Source organism: Ruditapes philippinarum, unplaced genomic scaffold (assembly GCF_026571515.1).
Source record: "Ruditapes philippinarum isolate M1 unplaced genomic scaffold, ASM2657151v2 ctg5_1_1_1_1, whole genome shotgun sequence".
Lineage (NCBI taxonomy): Eukaryota > Metazoa > Mollusca > Bivalvia > Venerida > Veneridae > Ruditapes > Ruditapes philippinarum.
The window spans coordinates 391,114-414,047 of NW_026851646.1; the positions used below are offsets into that span (position 1 = coordinate 391,114).

The window sequence follows — 22,934 nt, forward strand, 5'->3', positions numbered from 1 at the left end:
TAAGACTAAGTGTCTAGACATATTTATATAACAAATATATTAACATTTAAGTAATAATACTACTGGTGCTTAAGTATCACAATACAATAAGAATCAAAGTACTCAAAGTATTCATACACATCATCAAAAAATAAAATGTCATTGGCTGTCAGAAAGTAGATGACATGATAATAGGGCAGGTGCAATTCCGTTGCCATGTTTTATGAAATATTTTTAATATCTTTTGACAGTTGAAAACAATCAATGGTAGGATACTACGTCATCGCGCACCTGCCGAATGCTCCCACTTGGACCATTTTTTCGTCGATTCGAAGGTAAAATACAATTTTATTATAAGAAAACGTAAGAGTATTAAAAAATCATGTAGCGCACCAAAGAATGGCTATAGTACTTGAGATAATTGTAAAAATAGTTTATAGATTTATTGCCTGGTTTAAGCCTGAAAACGGGATAAGTGTTTTTCTCTGAATGTTCCCACTCGGACTTTTCCCGAAACATATATGAAATAAGGTTGAAAACCTTCTTGAAAATTATTTTTAACGTACCAGAATATAAACCGAGTCATGTTTACACATTTTTCTATATTAGTTTCAAATATTTCTATTCCAAAGTCAGTTTTTTAAAGTTTTTTTTATAAAAATGGAAAATGCTCCCACTTGGACTCGATTTCAGAGATGCTCCCACTCGGACCCAAATACATACATTTTGAAAGCACATTGATGTGCCAAGCTTTTATGGATTATTCTTACAATTTTTAAACCTTTTTGTCAATATTTACTGTGTTTGGCGACATTTACTTTTACCTTCTTTTTACACAGATCACTTCTTACGTCGTTGGGCAGGACCCGGTGCCATGGCAAAGTTTCAACTGACAGGAGCACTTTACAAAAAGGTGCACTTGGCTTGTGTTGGATTCGAAGGGATGATTCAAAATTATTGCCAACAACAAAGATAGGACTATAGGACTTTAAATGGACAGTTTGGATATCAAGAATAAAGTTTTTTTTGAGATGTTAAAACAATGGTGGTGTTTTATAAAGAAGTCATTATACATTGTTTAGTACCATACTGGATTAAGATTCTGTTGGACTCGTACACATATTAGAGGCCTGCATTTATTCAATAATTGCTGATCTTGTTAATAATTTAAAACCCAATGATTTGCGTGTTTGTTAAACCTGTGATTTAGATTTTATAGCATTATAATAGTACGTTTATGAACATAAATAAGTCAATATCTATCGGTTGATTTGAATAGTTTATTAAAGAACAACATGTGAATCATTTTTGTCATGAACTGGTTAAAAAGTCAATGTATTTAAAGCATGCATCACAGTTATTGACAACTTTGTCATTTTTAAATATGAAAGTCATCATATGTACGTATTTTTACCTAAAATTACAAAATTAAATAAATAAGAAAACAAAGATCACAGTTATTTCTTTATCACAGTCTTTACCATATCTTTGTAATTACAATGGAAATTTTATATATATGTATATAAATATGCTACTAAAACAATTTTCAAACATTAAGGAATATGTGAAATACGTACTGCAAATGCTTGTCCACATTATATGTAATCATTAAAATATACATGTATGCATTCATTTCTTATTTAAGAATTCAACTTACACTTAAAAGAAAATATATTTCTAATTACCTCCCTTTATGAAATATAAGTTCGGTATCATCTTTACAAAAAATGCTTTTTGGAACATACAATATTGATAAATCTTCATTTGAGCATTATATTTATAGTATAAAACCAAAATTGATTTTAGGATATTTAAATGACGTTAAAATAATAACAATCATACAATGGGGAATCACAGACACGAAAAGGAGGAAATACATTTCATAGGGGAAGTAACCCTTACATACATGTAAAAATCCAAGTAATGCTACTCGTGAAAATTAATGAAAAGTTATAGCCTAGAAATAATAAATCATGACAAAAATAACACTCCTATGAAAAAAAAACAAAGAAAAAAACAACAACAAAGAAGCATTAAGTGAACACTTCTGTGCCTTATGCTCTGCTTTTCACTTCTATCTGCACTGTCCAAGTGTTGTTTTCTTAAATTAAAAACAGCATACGGAAGTTTTGTTCAATATAAAGTTTCAAGTCTATATCTCAAATACCTTTGGAGGTATGGTCCTTGCAAACTAATCATAGTGAAGTAAATACAAAGGGCAATAACTATAAAACTGGAGAGTTGTTATTCTTGTTTGTGGTACATCTATCCTCCAGTGAAGTCTCAGATGAATTGATCCTTTATGACACATTGTCCAATGATTAACGCAAAAACTGAACAAAAGACAATTACTTCAAAGAGTTACAATTCTTGTGTTTTCTAGAGTATTCCTCCTCACTGAGATATATCCACAGTTGGTATCTAAAATATTTGCTTCAGCTATGCCGTGCCAAGATGTCCTACCATGTGCTTTCTTACGTCGCAATGTGGTTTATACCTTTTCCCATACTGGTCACAAACGCAAATACTTTCTGCAAAACAAAACGTTAATATATTTTTAAAATGTATAATCAATTTGTTTCTTATTTCAACGACTCTATTTAACGAGGAATTGTTTCAACACAACCTTTTTTCCTTATTAGGCCGATAACTGATCCTCTAAGAAGACATATTTACGAGACTGTTATGATACAATGTGTCACAATTTAGTGATCTAAATATTAGTATCGTATTTTCATTGAATTCTAACTGATAATATGAATATATGAACTTGAATATAAAGATAGTTTGAAAAAAATATAAATTCTTAACACAGCAATGTGTTTTCAAAATTTGTATATATTTAGGTCCGAGTGGGAGCATCTCTGAAGATGAGTCCGAGTGGGAGCATTTTCCATTTTTAAAAAAAGAATTAAGAAAAACTGACTTCTGAATAGAAATATTTGAAACTAATCTAGAATAATGGGTAAGCATGACTCGGTTTATATGCCGGTACATTAAAAATAATTTTCAAGAAGGTTTTTAACCTTATTTCTTATATGTTTCGGTAAAAGTCCGAGTGGGAACATTCAAAGGAAAACACTTATCCCGTTTTCAGGCTTAAACCAGGCAATAAATCTATAAACTTTTTTTTACAATTATCTCAAGTACTATAGCCATTCTTTGGTGCGCTACATTATTGTTTAATACTCTTACGTTTTCTTATAATAAAATTGTATTTTACCTTCGAGTCGACGAAAAAATGGTCCAAGTAGGAGCATTCAGCAGGTGCGCGATGACGTAGTATCCTAGCATTGACAATGTAACTGGTTTATTTGTCTACTTCCAAAGATTCTAGTTGTAAAAAAAAATCTATCCTTTCAGCTGAGTTACTTTTAATTTTCATCATGCTATCCCCAAAATTGATAATGGACAGTTCCAAAAAAGGAAAATGGATAAGCCATTCTAAGTTATTCAGCATGTTAAGAGATCAGGTATAAGATTGGTGCCACCAATATTCCTATGTTCTTTTTTATGAAAGTTGAGTACATTCATGTCATTGTAGTTTTATTTCTGTCACAAAGCTGAATGTTCTCAAATGTTTCAATGAACATTCCAACATTTGCTGCCATGAAATGATACTGATTTTTTATCGTTCACATTTGCCGCTGCTACTGCGCGGAAGTAATTTTTACTCATTTATCATTTCATTGCAGTAATTAAAATTTCATAGTTTTCAAATGTTTTTAAGTGAATTAGAGAGAACATTTTAACGTAAGTGTGCCGGAGAGTTATATTACATATGTTTCCCATCATGTCTCTGGGTTTATGTTCCCTACGTATTAAAAGTATACGGAAGCACATATGGCACATTAACTTCAGGAGGATATTTATCATAATCCCCGAGTCAACCACTCACCCCTCATTTAGTGGTTTTTATTTTAGAGTAATTGTTTATAATGACTGGATTTTTGAGCTATTTTAGCACACAAACATACACAAACAGACCAAAGCACACACACACACCAATTTAATGTATGGAGCATGTTTTAAGTCTTTGTTCTGGAATAATGTCAAATTTTGATATTTCTTGTGGGGTTTTGTTTTTTTGCTCTTTATAATTATTTTTGTTATTGTGCATTATTGATTAGGTCATGTCACCAAATGAGCCGCGTCACAACAAAACCAACGTAATGCGTTTGCCACCAGCATGGATCCAACCCAGACTGCGCAACCAGCCTGCGCAGCCGCGCAGTCTGATCAGGATCCATGCTGTTTGCTTACAAACCCTATTACAAGTAGAGAAACTGATAGCCAACAGCATGGATCCTGATCAGATTGCGCGTTATTGCGCAGGCTGGTCTGGATCCATGCTGGTCGCAAACGCATTACGTTGGTTTCATTGTGACGCGGCTCATTTGGTGTCATGACATTATCAATAATGGTTTTGTCGTGACGCGGCTCAAATATTTTCGTTGTTTTTCCCAAATGACTTTTCTGACTTAATTTTACAGATATTGACATTAAATTTCTAGATGATAATAAGTACACATTACTGAAAAAATAAGCAACTTTAAGTGAAAACTAAACAGCTTTACAGTATCATGACTGTATCATTTTAAGTTGTTTCTTTTATGGAATATAGCAGAATTTTACCTCACATATACAATTAAGAGATGACCAGATCTATAGTTCTTTTCCTTTTATGCTGGTATTGAACTCTGTCAGAACTGATTTCACATTATGGTCATGGGTAGTGTTATATATTGTAAGATCTCATGTGTGTTTTCCATGTGTAAGATTTTATCAAACAAATCCTAAAAAATTGTTATAATTTTTAGTGCTACAATTTCTATCTCCTTGCAGAGTGCCCTTGCAAGCTGGTTGATTACCTTTTATTAAAAGTTGTTAGCACTGATTTTATGATAGCCTATGATAGTGACATTTTATAATCAGCACATTCTCATCTATGACAATCAGAAATAATTGTGGAGCTGATCGATCATCAATTATTAATCCAAATGTCCATGGATAGAAAATGACTCTTTAACATCATATATTTATGTATAATTATGCTTGAAGGAACTTTTGAACCAATGGAAAGAAATCAAAGCTTCTTTTTCAGATCTGGTAATTATGATTAAATGATGTGCATATGCATAGGTAAAGGCTTCTTCAGATGAAGGTCACACTAAATTGAAAAATTAAAAGATGTCAAAATTTTGTGCGCTCACTCTATATATTTGAATGATATTGAAACTGTTTGGCAGAAGTAAAAAAAGAAGAATTATCATAAATTTTCTTATTATAATATGTAAGTTCACAGGAAAGTTTTTATATTTTAAAAATTGTAATGGATCATTGCCTATCTGGCTAAGTTGTATTATAATTGATTATTGTTAAAACATAAGTCATTGACAAGGTCTTTTTCTTGAGGGATAATTCAACATGTGAGCTGTAATCTACCCCAAGACATTGCTAGCGGCGTGGCCAAGTGATCATGAAAGTAGGACTAGTACTCTAAGGATTGCTGGCCGCATGGGTTAAAACCCTGTCATAGGCAGGGAGTCCATGAGCAAGAAATTTTACACTCATTGCTTCAAGTTCTGGTTGGTTTGAGGAACAGTGTCAATAGTATTTCAATGAGCTTATAGCTTCCAACACAATCAAATTAAAATGAATTTGTATAAACTAAGACATTACTTTCATATGACCATAGAGGCACCAGTCATATACATAATAAAAATATCAAGTGATTCAGAAAGAATTCAGATCTATTATAATAATATATTATATATTTTTATTAGATTTCAAAGTGGCAAACAATTTAAATTTTGATTTTGTGTCCTCTGTTAAATTATTTTATAATTAAAATATATCAAAGAAAAGAATAAATATGGAAAAAGGTATATCCTAAATGAACACCACACAAAATGTTTACTTTTAAGATTAAATGCAATCATAGTTCAGACTGGGGTCAGAGTTTCTGGCTGGAATTTTAACTGGTTTAATTTTGAGCCACAATTGCTTATTTTATCATAAAACAAAAGGAAATTACTCTTTTGATGCTGTTTATATGTTTGAAGATATAAAATGTAATTGATGGGTTCTGGTACTTTTCTGAAGTTAATAACCCTAAGGAAATAATCAGTGTTGGAAAAGGCTTGATATTAAAGAAAAAACAATCTCCTACAAAACCAAGATGTGATTTATTTTATTTTACTGTAAACTTCCTAGTTTGTTCTATAATTAGCTGGAACCTGAATGGCCAGTGGGATGGAAGACATTAATTAAAGGTGCATTCCAATCTGATTAGCAAGGCTTAATTTTTTTTCTTGCAAAATCAGCATTGCACAATAAGACATTCAACAAATATTTTCTTTTATAAACATCAAAAGGTTTTGTTGTTTTTTGGCTTGAAAATCTGTAATGCCATTATTTAGCTTATAGGTTGATTATTATGAAAACTTTCATTAATTTGAACCTATGTAAAGTTTACTTACGAGGATCCACCTGAGCTGATGGATACCAGTATAGCTCAAACCCCAGATCCCTAGGTTGAGACACCAACAGTTTAACCATTATTCCACGACTTCCAAACAAATATTTCACTTAAAGGGACTCCACTGAGGTTATATGACATGATAGGACTTGATATATTTTTTCAAGATTATTGTCCCATTAGATGTAAGTCTAGCTCAATATGCGAAATTTCAGACCATTCGCTCACTCTGTTTTTCCAATATAAACTATTCTCATTTAGGAAAATGACCCAAAATTGAAAAGCATTGCAGCGCTTTTCTCTCATATCAGGATAGATTTGGTACATAATACAATTTTCAGTTTATTTTAGAGTATTAAGAAAATTTTCTTAATTATTTTTTCAAATACACGTATTTCTGTTTTGAGTGCCCCAGCTGATCTATGTAAAATATTCAAATTTTTATGTTTTTAGGCTTATGGTTCTGAGTAGAGCTCCTTTAATGATGAAATTTGGTATATTCTAAAGATTATCTTATATTTCACCAGTATTTTGTAGAAAGGTTTGTCTAGACAGAAAATTTTTATATGCATGAATTATTTTCAAGCATAACAAAATCAAATTCAAAGAACATATCCTTTGCTTTGATCATAATTTTAATCAAACTTAACTGAATCTTCTGGTTAAAAATGTTGAAAGGGTTCTGCATCATTTAACATATACAAATTTCTGTGAAGATTCCAAGATTTTAATATGATGCAAAGATTGATATTCAATTGATAAGACCACCCTCCTTATCAGTGTATTGATAGTTTCTAGCAGACACCCAGAATTCTGTTGTGTAATTGGCAGTCTATAGTACAATAACTTAATTAATTCATTATTCCTTGTCTATTTTTTCAGGTGGATTGGGACGGTTTTTAACTGGCTCTGGAAGCTATTTTAGAAAAGGTCGGCAGTTTATGCCGTAAAAACAAACATTCATATATAAGCCATATGGCCTTTGGAGGGAAATTATTTTAGATGAAAAACATATGAATATAAGACTTGGTGTTCGTTCATGTAACAGTTGTCGTTAATAAAACAATCTGAAAACTTCCTCCCTGCCAATTAACAAATAAAAAATCAACTGGAAAAAATAAATTGTTGCCACTAGCAGTAAATAAGTTAAGGAAAAAAATGTCTTTCTTGCTACAGGCACATAAATTGTGCCAATTGTAGCAATAAGATTGGGGGTGTCTTATCTCTTTAATGGAGGAATCAATCCTACAGATGTTATACCAGCAGGATTTTTTCTGCCATTTTCATTTAATTAACTATGTAATGTATTTACTGTGGAACAAAAATTTATAAAAAAATTTAAAAAAAACATCCAGAATTTCCATTCATTTTGGAAAAAAATAATTCAATTGAAGTCAAGTACAATGTAATGTAAATACAATTTTTTCTCCCTACAAAACTATTTTTAGGACTTTTTACATGCCAGGTGAGAATATCATGACATGCAGGAGGAGTAAGTGTCATAATCTAGTCGGAATTATACACAAAGACAGATTTCCAAATTTGATTTGATCACCGTAAGAACGCCATCTTGATGTGACAGGTGTATTTAAATTTTACTTTTGTTGCTATAATAATATATCATTAGATTTGAAAATTGGACTGTTAATTGACCAATGAAAAATAACATGCAGCTATCACACTGGTACATAGGCATTCTAAATACACAATGATATAACATTTTTTTCAAAAAGAAATCAAACATTGGAAAAGGTTTAAAAGTTTTAAGGAATGTTTAAATATTTACATTTAATTTAATGTTTTACATGTTACATGCAAACTATGAGTGACTTTTTGGTACTTATTTGGCTATTTTTGCATATTGATATCTTCTTTATTTATTTTTTTGCATTGTAAGCTAAGAAAATTAATTTTTCAATTATTAAATTGAACCACTTTTTAAATTGTAATGTGGATCTGACTTTATAAACTCTGGACTTAGTCCTTTATAAGTAAAATCCACAAAAGGAAAAATTTTGTTTTAATTATAAACAGTAATTTTAATAGATGAAGTAATACAAAAATGTTTTCGTTAAATTTATAATGGTAGGTAAGAAAGAGCACTGCATGTGATAGGCAGGCGTGTGATAACAGAGTGATTAAACATGATGTAAATTGACTGAAGGTAGATAAGTGACTGATAACATGTGATATATCAATTACTACACAGTATGATAGGTGACTGACTCCTGATTATACGAAACTTACACCTGATTAATCTCACCTACTGTTTTACCAATGAAAATAAATCTCCGATGCCAAAGAAGTTTGATCTTACCAATTAATATATAGTAATAAAAAATCACAGAGAAGTTAGAGGAGTGGTGCCAGAAATGTTTGAATCTTTCATATAAGTCTTGGTGCCAAAGATTTTCAAATTGATTCTTCCTAGAGATATTGATGCCCAAGAAAATTGATCCTTAAGCAAAAGAAGTTTGATTTGTTTTGTTCATATAAAAGTCTTGGTACCAGAGAAGTTAGATTTGTTTGTATAAATCTTTATGCCAGAGAAGTTAGATTTCTTCATGGAAATCTTGCTGCCAGAAAAGTTTGATGCTCCAAAAGATTTTCTTGGTCACATGGATACTTTCATAAGATTCTGATCATCCTTAAAATGTATCTATATATCGTCACCTCAGTGCAGTAATGAGTTTACTCCTAATAAATTATATATGGAGTTCACCCATTGCTGCATCAAGGTGATGAATTATGTTTGCATTTTCACTGAATAGTGAAGGCAAGCAGACGGCAGTGCAAAGAATGAATAGTATAGTAAAATATTTATAATAATTGCAGAAATTCCTCTTGTATGACAATGGAGCTAACAGTAAGTAGGTCTTCTTACAAGGTATAACATAGTAAAGGGGCAAAAAATTGTTTCTGCAAATGTTTTGCAATTCTGCCCTCTTGACATAAACATTTCGTAGTACCCACTTCAAAACAACAAAACACGCACGCATCATTACGTAGGAAAACTCAATAATTGAACTCATTACCTCGTAGGCAGCAAGTCGATATGTTATAATTTCATAATTCAAGTACGAAATCATAATGTTAATGAATTTTTGACCATAAACAATAGGGTATTTGAGTACACTAGCTATTTACTATATGGCAGCTGGTAAAAGAAGTCTGTCAGGAGGAAATTACGCAATATAATCCTACGTTATCTTGTTTACTCAAATTATGAATTGTGTCTGGCAGGTAGACAGATAACTGACGGATATAACAGTCAAATTACATCAAAGTCATCCTCAATTACAAATTTCTCTTGCCTTCTCCAAACTAACAAATCATTTTTGTGGTATTGAAAGTAAATTTTTTTCTCCATAATCTGGCAAAAAGTGAATGAGATTGTTTAAAATAACAGAACAGGTTCCCAAAAAACTCAGAATGATCTATCTACCAGACTGGTTTGAACCTGAATGAGGGGCGTTTTTTCCCCCTCTCCTGTTTTCTCTTTTGGTCACTGATTTATATATAGGAAAAGTATGTTGTAAGTGTACATACATTTAGTACATTTGTATGATTATAAAACATCAGATTATAAGTTTTTTTTATAAATTAAATTTTTAATACTTCTTTAATTTCAAAGAAAATAGAGAAGAAAAAGGGCTTCTAAGCCTCTGTAGTTATTGCAGCAGAAGGCAAATATTTGAATCTTTTTAGAGGGCAAGCATACTTAAAATTTAGCATCATTATAAAGCATGTACTTTTGTTTAAATTAAAATTTTCATACTTCCTTTACTTTCAAAGAAAATAGAAAAAGGACTTATAAGCTATGTAGTGATTATAACAGAAGGCAGATATTTTCATCTTTTTTACAGTTTTGTTATAAGAGGGCATGAGATCATGGTTACATGACATTTTCATAGGGAAGTCTGTAATCTTTCACCATAATTGCTTTCAGTACATTTTATAAAATTGTTTATTTAACTTTCCTGCTGAAGATACATTTTATGTATACTGTGGTAAAACGTAACGGAGGAGGAAGATAACTATTTTGCAATAACTCATTAGAAAAGTGCTTTTTCACACATTTCCTACCCACTTGAATCACTCAAAATTCATCTAGTTTTGATGAAGGCCCTCAAGGAAAATGGAGGTCAGATCCTTCAGGTCTGGAGTTATTCCAAGCAATTTACGTGAACTGTGTAGTGGTGATGCCAAAAAGGATGTGTAAATTTACAAACATTCTCTCCGACAATTTACAATACAGGGCCATATGCCCTACCTTTTCTCTTCTTACAAAATATGCTTGGCAAAACCACATCTCTTTCAAGTGTTCAGGCATGTCTGATTCAAGCATCTGTAAATGAATTCTGCAGACTGAGTGCCTTACTATTGCTAAATTTTCATAACAGACTTCCCCTTCCTTTTAATATTTAACCCATAACCTACTTGAACTGGAAGTGGTTACCCATTTCAAACCAGTAAAGAGCCAGTCTGTCCATGCTCTATACCATTTGCTGGCTGACTTTAGATTTTCATCTTGATATACCCAAACTAATAATGGACAGTCCTTATTAATAAGTAAGTAAAGGCTTTATTTATTGGAGCTACACATTTGGTTCCCAAAAATTCCAATTGGAGCTTCTAAATAATGAAATGCAATGTAAAGTCTAGTTGCAAAGATTGGTAATATAAAAAAGTGTTTCAATAATAATGTTAGTGACATCACATACTTTAATGGTATAATGTGTATATAAGACATAATACGAGAGTGTTACAGATAAAATGACCATAATGTTGTTGAAGACATAAGGTTTTAAGACGATTTTTAGACATAGGGTGGTATAATTATGTCTTTTCCATAAGAATGATGCTGCCCCCTATAACCACTATGCGTTCAAAACTTATATTGGACTTTGGGATGATTCATATGAAGAAGCTATATTCATAAGGAACGGGACGGCATTTTGCGGCACATATTTCAGATCATATTACAGGTTTAAAAATGTTTCGCCCACATTAAATTTTTTTGTTTTATCCTAGTGTACAGCCTCATGGAATGAATATCAATTTATAACAATCTGTTAGTTTTAAAACTGGCCAAATCTGATGGCAAAATAAAAATGACTAACACTAGAACTAAAATTTTACAGATTTTTATAATAGCAGATTTTAATAGATTAAGTTTTTTTTCTTTTAAAGACCACACTATCAGATAATATGAACAGATATTCAAAGGTCGGGCAAACAATATGTATAATGCCAGTACAGAATGGGAAATAATGTGCGCAATCTGCAGTTCCATTCTCGAGTTCCTATGGCTATAAAGCTACCCATGCGAAATGTGACCATGTTTGATCATGGTCAATCATGAATAACTGTAGATCAATTATTGTCAAACCAGGTTTGAACTTTAAAAAATGTTGGTGGTTCTATTAAAATGTTCACTTGTGCCTGAAATAATCTACAGAGGGGGACTTCCTCCAAGGTAGGCATTTGAACGTAACAGTGTTGGTGTGATAAAAAGACAAAAAAAGACAAAAAGATTTTTAAAAAAACATGATGCTGCAATACTGTTGTAAGCTCTAGGTGCAATGATATGGTAAGTGTTGCCTTTTTTATTGTAGCAATCATGGTTTTTTTTTCATGCCAGGATGTTAAGATCAGAAGAAATCTTGTCATGTTAAAGTACACACTACTTGATTTGTACATTATTATTTACATATGTTTGATTAATTGAGTAACAAACACCGACTTGCTGTATCATATAATACATGAAGCATGCTCTTGTATGATGATAGATCTTGTACTTAAGAAACCATGTATTTTGGAGTACAATTTACAACTTAAATTCATCTGATTCAGTTATTTGTGCAATAGTGACTAGGCCAGCATAGTGCTGGGAGTAGATGGGGGAAGTTTTACTTTTGAACACTGTTGATGATTTGATGACTTTGCTATGATTCCATTAAAGCAGGAGATATGTCCAAGTGGCAACACAGGTTAATATACGAAGAACTTTACCATCTGATAGTCCCTTAGACTAGGGCCTTTGCCTGAGTTCAAAGGCCACCCTAATGTACCCATTTAATTCCCTGTACAATTAGGGGAATTATGGTTTAGAATTAACTGATGCATAATGAACATTTCATAGCAGGGTATGATATTGTACCGGTAGAAATCCCTGCACAGTGTATGGCATTTATTCTAGCTTACATTTAACACAGATGTACACTGATTTAATCAAACAATCATTTCCTTAATGAAGTTGTCAGTGGTTGAATTTAAAGTGATCAATACAGGCAATGTTTCCGAAATCTAGAACTTACACTGTGCATTGAAATAAAAATATTATACAACCAAAGGCAGTCAAGGATAATGTTTGATTGTAAAATGTTAGAAAAACCTGCTGGGCATCGTCTCTTACTCAAGCTTAACCTTTGAAAATAAAACCCAGATAGCATTGCAAGCAATCAAAGCATTTATTGTAATACAATGCATGGTTGTGTTGCTTTTTTTCGCTACTGACTAGTATCTCAATAAAGTTTTATTGCACCAAATATCCTACTGTTGGTAATCAAAAGCAAGGATTCTCTTGTTAGAAGTAAGAGAGTAATTCTACCAGATTTTCCTCTCACTTCATTGATGTTGAAGATTTTAACATGTTGGAAGTTTGGGTTTTAGATTGTGCTCATTTCCGCCCTTCAAAGTAACTTAAAACTGAAGTGGTGCCATACTTGAAAGAAAAGAAACAAAATCTGTTTTGAAAATAAATCTTGTTTGTTGTTAAAACAAATGGTAGGTTTTTTCAAGCCCTGTGGTATTTTTTGTAGTAGAATCTGGCAACTGTTTAAAACATAAAAAATCATGCTGAAATTTCTGCAATTTAATTTTATGGTATAATTTATATTATAACTTCTTTTGAAATGTAAAAATAAGTGAATAATAAAAAAATATATCTCATTATCTATGATACAAGTATAAAATTTAATGCTTAATTTGCATTCAGCCTCCATTTAAAACATTTCGCTTTCCTCACTTTAATGAAGATGGAAGATTGCATCCTTTTATTTTTAGATTGATATCATTTTGATTAATTCGCCAAAAGTGCTTTATTTTGCTTAAAGTGCAGGAGTGATGGTATTATATTTAAAAAGTTTTCCATTACCCCTCTCTTTCCCCCCCCCCCATACCACTGCTTCCCTTAAAAAGTAAGCTAAATTAATGTGATTTTTTAGTTTTACATGTAAAAATTATCAATTTTACGTGTAAAAACTTATAGATATCATCTTTGTCAGTGTCTGCCTAAGCTGTTAGTCTGATTCTGGCCATAATTCAACCTTGTTTTTTTTTTTTTTTTTCAAAACATTTTAGGGCATTTTCTACTCACTTGCAGAGAAGTTGGTAATTACTGGTTAGTTATCCAGGAAAGCAAGTTGGGTAGATTGACCACCAAGATATGGCCAAAGAAAAAATGTGTTAAAATTTGCGTAAAAACTTTAAATTTCTGGTAACTTGTCCATGATTTAGACACCATGATTTAGACCAGGGTTGTTGATTCTGTCCAGCTGTAATGTCTGACAGTTACTGTTTGTTTGGCCTAATCTTTTGTATTATTCACCATAATTTTAAAGTATTAAACTGCAATCATTTTATTTCTATGAAGCACAGCATGCTACCCTTTATAACCCTGCCTAATTATTTAAAGTTATTAAACAAGAAAGGGCATACAATACAGGTTAACTGACTATATGGCACAGGTTAGTGACTGTCGACAGATGTTTGCAGGCAATAAATGATCAACATATCATTGGGACAATCATCCCCTAATCAGCACCCTTACCCCACATTGCTTTATCAAACTATAAACTCTATTCATCCAGTCATGAATGGTCAACAAAGATTGACCTGTTGAGTGTTTGGTCAGTATTTAAAGAAGCTTTAGCTATCTGTCAAGCTAATAAGACTTCAATCAGAAGATAGTCAACTCTTAAATCCTTTAAAACTTATACAACTAATGCTTATTTTACTATCAGAATATAGTGAAATTTATTATTGGTTCCAACTTCATATTGGAAACTTTTTTTTTTCAAAAATGTTTATAATGAAAGAGTGTAATATTAGTAGGAAAAGAATTTGCTAATTGATCAATTTCAAATTCAGTGGATGGGGACAATTCTAATGACAGAATTTAAAGACACCATTGCTATTTCAATTTTTTTTGCATTCATTGATTATTTTCAAACCAGTGACACTAATTTCCATATGATTGTGCATATAATCATATAGAGCCTACATGATTTTAAGATGAACTAAATTTTCACTTTTCTTACTTATTCTGCAAACAATTTGAGTTAATAAAAGAAATTAGTGAAAACATTGTTTTGTTTTTAAATTGCAGCAAAAATTACAGTAACATCATTTAAGAAGATAGTTAATTATGGTTTAACTTTCATCATGAATATTTAGCTTCAGTACCCTGCTTGAACTGAAAGTGATCGGCTTTTGCAGCCAGGCGTCTGTAAGCTACTAACCTGAACATTATTTGCAATCTGACCAGGCTCTATACTGTTGGTAGCTCAATATTAAAGATCCTGTATGTTATAATTGAAATTTTATATTATGTGTATAATTACATGTATGCTTCTGAACCAGTTTTCGAACATCAAAGAAAATTTAAAATGTGAACTGCAAATATTTGTGCACATTATATGTAATCATTAAAATACATGCATTCATTTCTTATTGAAATATTTGACTTAGACTTATTAGAAAATAAATTTCTAATTACCTCCCTTTATTTACATGAAATGTTAAATTAGGTAATATCTTTATAAATAATGCTTTTTGACACTTACAATAGTGATAAATCTTAATTTGAGCATCATATTTATGATATAAAACCATAAAAAAAATTGGGTTTACAAGATCTTTAATATTTTGATATTGAAATCCCTTAAACTTTGAATGGACTGTTCCAAAAACAAATCTGGGCAAATCTATTACATAAATTGAGCAGGTTATTGGTTGAAAACAATTATATATGTAAAATATGATTCAACTTTGAACATTTTCTAGATTACTGGCTATAAACTTGTATGTCATAAATGGTTTTTGTTGGCTGGTTGTCTTAATACATTTGTCTGGTTCTCTCATGGCAGACATCCTTTAATAAAACCGCTGGAATTTTGCCCAATGGAGAAAATTTCATGATTTTAAAACAAATAAATAAAATTGCTCTGTTACCTAAGAAGAAAGGTAGAGAAAAAAATGTAAATAATTTTTTTATGATTTTTTTTTTTTTTCAAATTTGATGCGTAAAATGGTAAATAGTTCAGTGTTACAGGGAGATAATTACTTTAGAATTATGACAATAACTTTGAATCAGTTGTAATTTAATAGAATTCAGATTTCTTTTTATTTCATTTCTGTGTATTTTGATCAGATGCATGTTGGCAGGGCTTCCCAGTTTTAATGTTGGATGTTAAATTGTTTTATATCCTTTAATTTAAACATGTGCCAGTCACAAATTGAAATGAAGTTGAAAAGTTATGGTGGGATAATCCGGTCAGATTACAAGGGGGATGGGACGATTCACACCTTAGATAATGTTATACACTGGTATGGAACAAAAGTGTCAGGGCATGTGTTAGTATTAAGTTAGTTGCTCATTCTTTGAGATGTCTCGCAAATTTCATTTAGTGCTCTAAAAGGTGAAAAGACATTTTCCGCTCACAAGTCGGAACAAAAGTTTGAACACGACAGCAATTTCATGGGATTAAGTCCTAACTAAAGGCTGGGCAGTGTGAATACAAGATGTGATGGTTGAAATTAAAATACTGGCATTAAATAACAAGAATGGGTTTTGAGGGAAATTAAAGCTGTCCCCTGGAAATAGATGACTCTATCAATGAGTTTAGAAGCTTTATTAGGTGTTAAAATTAATAGTTGGACCGGAGGTCTGGTCATCTTTGTGTATCAGTCAAATCAAATGATCCAGAAGCTTGATGTAATGTCATATGACAGTCAGAACAAGCTTCCAGGTGATATGACCTGTGTGTTAGAGGGACGGCCTAAGGCTGGCGACTAGAGGGTCATAGTTCAACTTTTAATGTTCACAGTACATCCTGCAAAAGGGGATAATAAAAATCATGCTGGTGTAATTAATAACTTTTTATGAAACAGAAAATGATATACATTGGCAGAAAAATCTGTTATATAAAATTCTTACTCTGCATTGTTTTTGTTTTTTTTGTACTTTACAGTAGAATTATAATTATACAAATCTCATAGGTATAATGCAAACAAATACTCTAATTTATGTATTTCATTTGCAAAAAAAAGAAGAAACATTATTCCAAATGATCGTCTTGCTAAAGATTACAAAATTCACATTTAGAATAAAATAAAAGTAATATCAGCAATGATTGTATCTGTGATAACGTTGATATCTTTATGAGTTTATAATTACCAGTCTTATATCACAATATCTTGAATACAAGAAACATAAATAGATGGTAATTGGCACCACAAACAAATCTCTTGTTATTGATTTCTGCAGTGTCTGGTAAGATAAGATAATATTGCATGAGATTGATATCACAGTCTGGCATGGAATATTATATCATTAGCTCGACTATTCGAAGAATATGAGAGCTATTGTAGTCGCCCCGACTCTATCATGCATTAAGGCTGATTCATATCCCCTTTTCTACTTAGTCTCTTGGTTAATGTTTACAGTCATGCAAGTTTTACATATCTCAATAACTATTAAAGATATTTATTTAAAACTTCACATATGCATTTAGGGTCATAATTGTAGGTCACTGACAAAGATCCATAAAATCTATCTTGCATTTAGGCTGATTTTTCTCCCCTTTTTCAACTTAGAAATTCATGGTAAAGTTTTGCTTGTAAGCTGTTATCTCAATTACTACTGAAGGGTTTGTGCCCTTTTTTGGGACAATTTTATGCATTCATAATAATAAAGCAGTGATTTACTTGATAAAACATCTTAATTAGAAGCCTATGTACCTTTTCTGTTAAATTTATGTATTCATAGGTAATTAGTATTATTATACTCAATAAAACAACCTTGTGACATTACCTACCGAATAGTCAAGCCAATACTGTATAATTAGACTCTCTGAGTCTAAGGCCTATAACATGAATTTATTTAAAAAAAAAAAGACCTTTTGTGGTCTTAAAAAATTTAACATTATCAAGGCTCTTTTACTATCAAGCACTTAGAATAGTCGAGCATGCTGTCCTACCGACAGCTCTTGTTTTAATATTAGAATGAATATATTTTCTACAAGTCTGATTTCTACAATTTCATATCTTTATATATGAGGTGTCATGCCACAGTTTGATATCTTACATTACAGGTCTGATATCACAATTTGATATCTTATATAATAGTGATTTGATATCTTATATAAGAGGTCTGATATCACAATCTCACATTAGTGGTCTGATATCACAATTTGATATCAAAGTGGTCTGATATCACAATTTGATATCTTATATTAGAGGTCTGATATCACAATTTATATCTTATATTAGAGTTGTGATATCACAAAATGATATCTTATATAAGAGGTCTGATATCACAATTTGATATCTAAGAGGTCTAATATCACAATTTGATATCTTATATTAGATGTCTGATATCACAATTTATATCTTATATTAAAGTTGTGATATCACAATTTGATGTCTTATACTGCAGGTGTGATACCACAATATGATATCTTATATAAGAGGTCTGATATCAAAATTTAATATCTTATACTGCAGGTTTGATATGACAATGTGATATCTAAAAGGTCTGATATCACAATTTGATATCTAAAAGATCAAATATCACAATAATTGAATTTATATCTTATATTAGAGTTGTGATATCACAATTTGATATCTTATATTATAGGTCTGATATCACAATTTGATATCTTATAAGTCTGTTATCACAATTTGATATCTGATATTAGATGTCTGATATCACAATTTGATATTTTATATTATAGGTCTGTTATCTTATAGGTCTGTTATCACAATTTGATATCTGATATTTCCAGGCAAATTACTTATTTCACAGGACTAGTCTGATATCATCTTGGAATAATTATTTTACAGGTCTGATAGTATAATTAAATATTATTATTATCTCATTTTAAATGGTAAAGCCATTCATATAGCATATTAGCACATTGATTTTTCAGAAAGATATCAAAATCTGATCATTTATTTTATTTTACAGGACTGACATCCATGAGATGTATCCAAACAAGTTTGTACAGATGGATGAGAATAGATTTAGAATTTTCAACACTTTATACGAACTGCCAAGTAAGTACACACTATTATGAAGATCCCTGCTTGCTGGTATCAAAAATGACTACACTATGCTGCATGTATACATGTATAGTGCCAGGCTAGCATTCTATCTTACCCATCCTGCCTTGAAACAGACGTGACATGACTTGAAAAATAACAAAACAAATAAAATTCAAGAAAATGGAAGTCCTGACATGGGTGAAATTTGCTGTTAAAAAGCTACTATTACCATTTTCTTTCTTAAATATAGTCAGTATTACTTCAGAGAACAAATACAGTAATAGTTCAAACATGTTTTTTTTACAGAACATAGCTTCTTAATAAAACATTGATGTTTTGTTTTTGCAATTATGTAAATCAGTTTACCTTAGTAATGATAATTAACAATTTCTAGAATGTTTCTGCCATAAAAAAAGTTAATGCAACATTTGACACTTTGTTTATTAACAACACAAGACAACTTGATGCATTCTTAATTAGCAAATCATCCCAAATATCCCATTCCCTAAATTGTTTTCATTTATACATTTTTCTGGTGTAAGGGAGACTACTCTAATAGATACTCTGAACTTTTTACTTTTTTGTGGAAAAAGGGAGACAATTATTGCTGGAATGTTTACTTTATGAAATTGATGTAATCCAGAGTTAACATTGAGGGTAAATGTGCCATGATGAAAACAGGGTTGAGACTAAACAATTTACATTCTATCAGTAATGACTTGGGATTGAATAGTTGGCATAAGTTATAGAAAATCAACATCATGTATTGTATGTGATGGCTGATTGTTTCATTGTGCCCATAGACCTATGACGTGCACTTTTGTTGGTTATTTTGGTAATTTCTGTAAAACTAAAAATAAAGAGGACTTTGCATAATTATAAGAATGTTTGAAGTACATTATAACATAGTAATGCAGAGCAACATTATTTGGAAGACAGAGATATGGTTGTTGTAGAGAGGTGGTTCTGTGGAGAGGTTTAATTTATTGTGATATCTTACTTTGTAATAACTGAAACTGTTGTTCTATAAAGGTGCTTGCGCTACAGAGGGCCTTTAATACAGAGGCTATCTTATATTGGCATTAAATTTAATTCTTCTCTTGTCTTGCCATCTATTTGTCTATTATTATTGTAAATTTCTAATAATTCTGATTTTTAAACAATTGTTCACATGCTGTATTTCTGACTCAAACCAAGGAGTTACATTAGTTACAAAAGGTTTTCCTGTTTTAGCCAATTTTTTTTCAGATGACATACATTGTATATAGTTAAGCTTACAGATGCTTATAAAAAAAAAAACTATAAAAAACTGAAACAATAAAAAAATAAGAATATTATTTGAGCCGTGTCATGACAAAACCAACATAGTGGTTTGCGACCAACATGGATCCAGACCAGCCTACGCATCCGCACAGTCTGATCAGGATCCATGCTGTTTGCGTACAAACCCTATTACAAGTAGAGAAACTGATAGCGAACAGCATGGATCCTGATCAGACTGCTCAGAAACGCAGGCTGGTATGGATCCATGCTGGTCGCAAACCTACTACAGTCCGACCCCGGTTATTCGACAACCCTTTATTCGAATACCCGGCATTATCCGAAGTAGATCGCCGGTCCTGTTTTTATCTCTATATAAAACAATATAAATACGAGCGTATTATTCGAAATGCTTTATCCGAATACCTCCTATTTTTCGAAGTAATATTTCGGTCCCGATTATACAATTATGAAAGAATTTCACACCTATTATTCAAAGCCAGCCTAATTATTATTCGAAGCCAGACTAAATGACGCAGATCCACTCGCTGACCAGTCGACTTGTGAAAAATATCCACAGTCATGCGTGTGATAACTCTTCGTGTGTTCTTTAATTACCGAAAATGAAAAGCTATGCACCTTGTCCGATTCTGTTTAAGATGACAGCAATAATTTTTATACATTCCGTATATGTGAATTTGTCAAAACATCCAACACATTTTTTTTCATTAATTGTAACGCTACATGAGAGCCTTAATTTATCCTAATTGAAAATACCAGAGTTTAGCTGTAAATACCGTAGTGACGACACAGCCATTATCAAGGCTTTGCGCGAGATCAAACGATACATAATGTAGAATAAAATGCAAGTATTTATGTCTTCAGTGTCTTTTCTTTTCTATAATATTTATTTTTCTCAATTGATTACAGGAAGCAAGTGTGTTGTAAACGGTAGTTTTGCGATGATTGGTCAAAGTGGAGTAGTTTTCGTCTATCACAATATTCCAATTTCGATTATTCGAACCCATCGATTATTCGAAGTAAATATTCAGTCCCAGGCACTTGGAATAAAGGGGGTTAGACTGTATGTTGGTTTTGTCATGACAAGGCTCTTATATATACAACATGTTATCTTTGTCAAACATTTGATAAAACACAAAATCATCAAATAATAACTTTGTTATTTAAAATATAATACAATGTCTTGGGGAGTCTGTGGCCGAGTGGTTAAGGTTGTTGACTTCAAACCACTTGTCTCTCACTGCTGTAGGTTCTGGTTAAATCTGCACAGAGTCTTCGAAATGGTTCTTGTGTCTTTCTCCATCAGTAAAGCTGGAAAGTCTCCTACTGTGTTGGTGTAAAACCCAACCAAAAAATTTTTTTTTTTTAAATGAGGTCTTGTGAACTTGAAATATACAGAAGAGTTGTGGTTAAGGTGTCTGCCTTTCAATTCAAGGATTGTGGGTTCAAGGTCTACAGGGGTCATTGGCCATTTTTCTTCATATGACATCAGTATTGGTCAATTCATGGTAGAAGATTGAAAGTAAAATAGAATGCAAGTATTCTTCAATATTCAGCTTAAAAAGAGATATTTAAAAATAAACAGAAATATAGCAGTTTACCAGATGTCTAATTGCACTCATTTACATTATATATTAATGATATATCTGTAAAATTAAAGAAAATACTTCAAATCAAAGTGCACAGCAGTTGTTAATAATCTGTACAGCAGATTTCTGCACTGTAATTTATTCAATAAATAAACTTTGAGTAAGAAAAGTGTGAAATTAATAACTTCATATGTTTTGTGAAATGTTTTCCATTTGCTATTTTTTCATTAATTGATTCTTTTTCAAAGTCGTTTTTTTTCATCTGTATGAGGTTAGGATGTGAGTTTAAGTCAAAAGATGTTTAATTTTTGAAATACCTAATTTTTGATTATTATAAAAGTTGTGCGTCTATTTGAATTATCTGATTTCAATTTGCAAGTTTAATGATGTATGTAAAATAGCTATATTTCTCTTTACCATCTCATCTTTTTTTCTGGCTCAATTTTTTTGTGAGGGAAGAATTTTTTTTTGATGAATAGTGTCAGCTGTATTATCCAGTGTTTCTTTCTACATTAAGGTATCATTATAAAAATGGAGGTGATTTTTTATTGCATAACACCTGTCGGAATTTATACAAGCCCATCAAAATTTTGACATCCAATACATTGATGGCAATAAACTACTGCAGGTTTTTTTCTCTGTTTGCTCATGTGAATTAAATGTTTTCACAGACTGAACAACTTCTCCTACCATTTAACTTTCTGATATATGTAGTGTTAGGTCATTGAGCTGTAAGTATAGGAAATGTTAGCCTCATACTAAGGGGGCCTCTGCAATGGAATGGTTAAGCTGTTGGGGCCACTGCAGCAGAATAGTCAAGCTGTGGGGGCCACTGAAGCAGAATGGTTAAGCTGCAGGGTCCACTACAGCAGAATGGTTAAGCTGCGGGGGCCACTGCAGCAGAATGGTTAAGATGCGGGGCCACTGCAGCAGAATGTGGGTGCCACTGCAGATGAATAGTTAAGCTGTGGGGGCCACTGAAGCAGAATGTTTAAGCTATGTGGGCCACTTTAGATGAATAGTTTAGCAACGGGGGCCACTGCAGTAGAATGGTCAAGCTGTGGGGGCCACTGCAGATGAATAGTTAAGCTGTTGGGGCCTCTGCAGCAGAATGGTCAAGCTGTGGGGTCCACTACAGCAGAATGTTCAAGCTGTGGGGGCCACTGCAGCAGAATGGTTAAGCTGCGGGGGCCACTGTAGATGAATAGTTAAGCTGTGGGGGCCACTACAGCAGAATGTTCAAGCTGTGGGGGCCACTACAGCAGAATGGTCAA

General features: G+C 31.9%; 1 protein-coding gene across 2 annotated transcripts in view; it reads left to right on the forward strand.

Moving 5' to 3' along the window:
* LOC132731416 (cytosolic purine 5'-nucleotidase-like) overlaps positions 1 to 22,934 on the forward strand; it is a 94,022-nt gene that overhangs the window by 38,569 nt on the left and 32,519 nt on the right. For both annotated transcript variants that reach the window (XM_060717632.1, XM_060717701.1), the window contains exon 6: positions 18,714 to 18,802. In XM_060717632.1, coding sequence (XP_060573615.1) covers positions 18,714 to 18,802 — 89 coding nt within the window. The remainder of the gene's footprint in view (positions 1 to 18,713; positions 18,803 to 22,934) is intronic.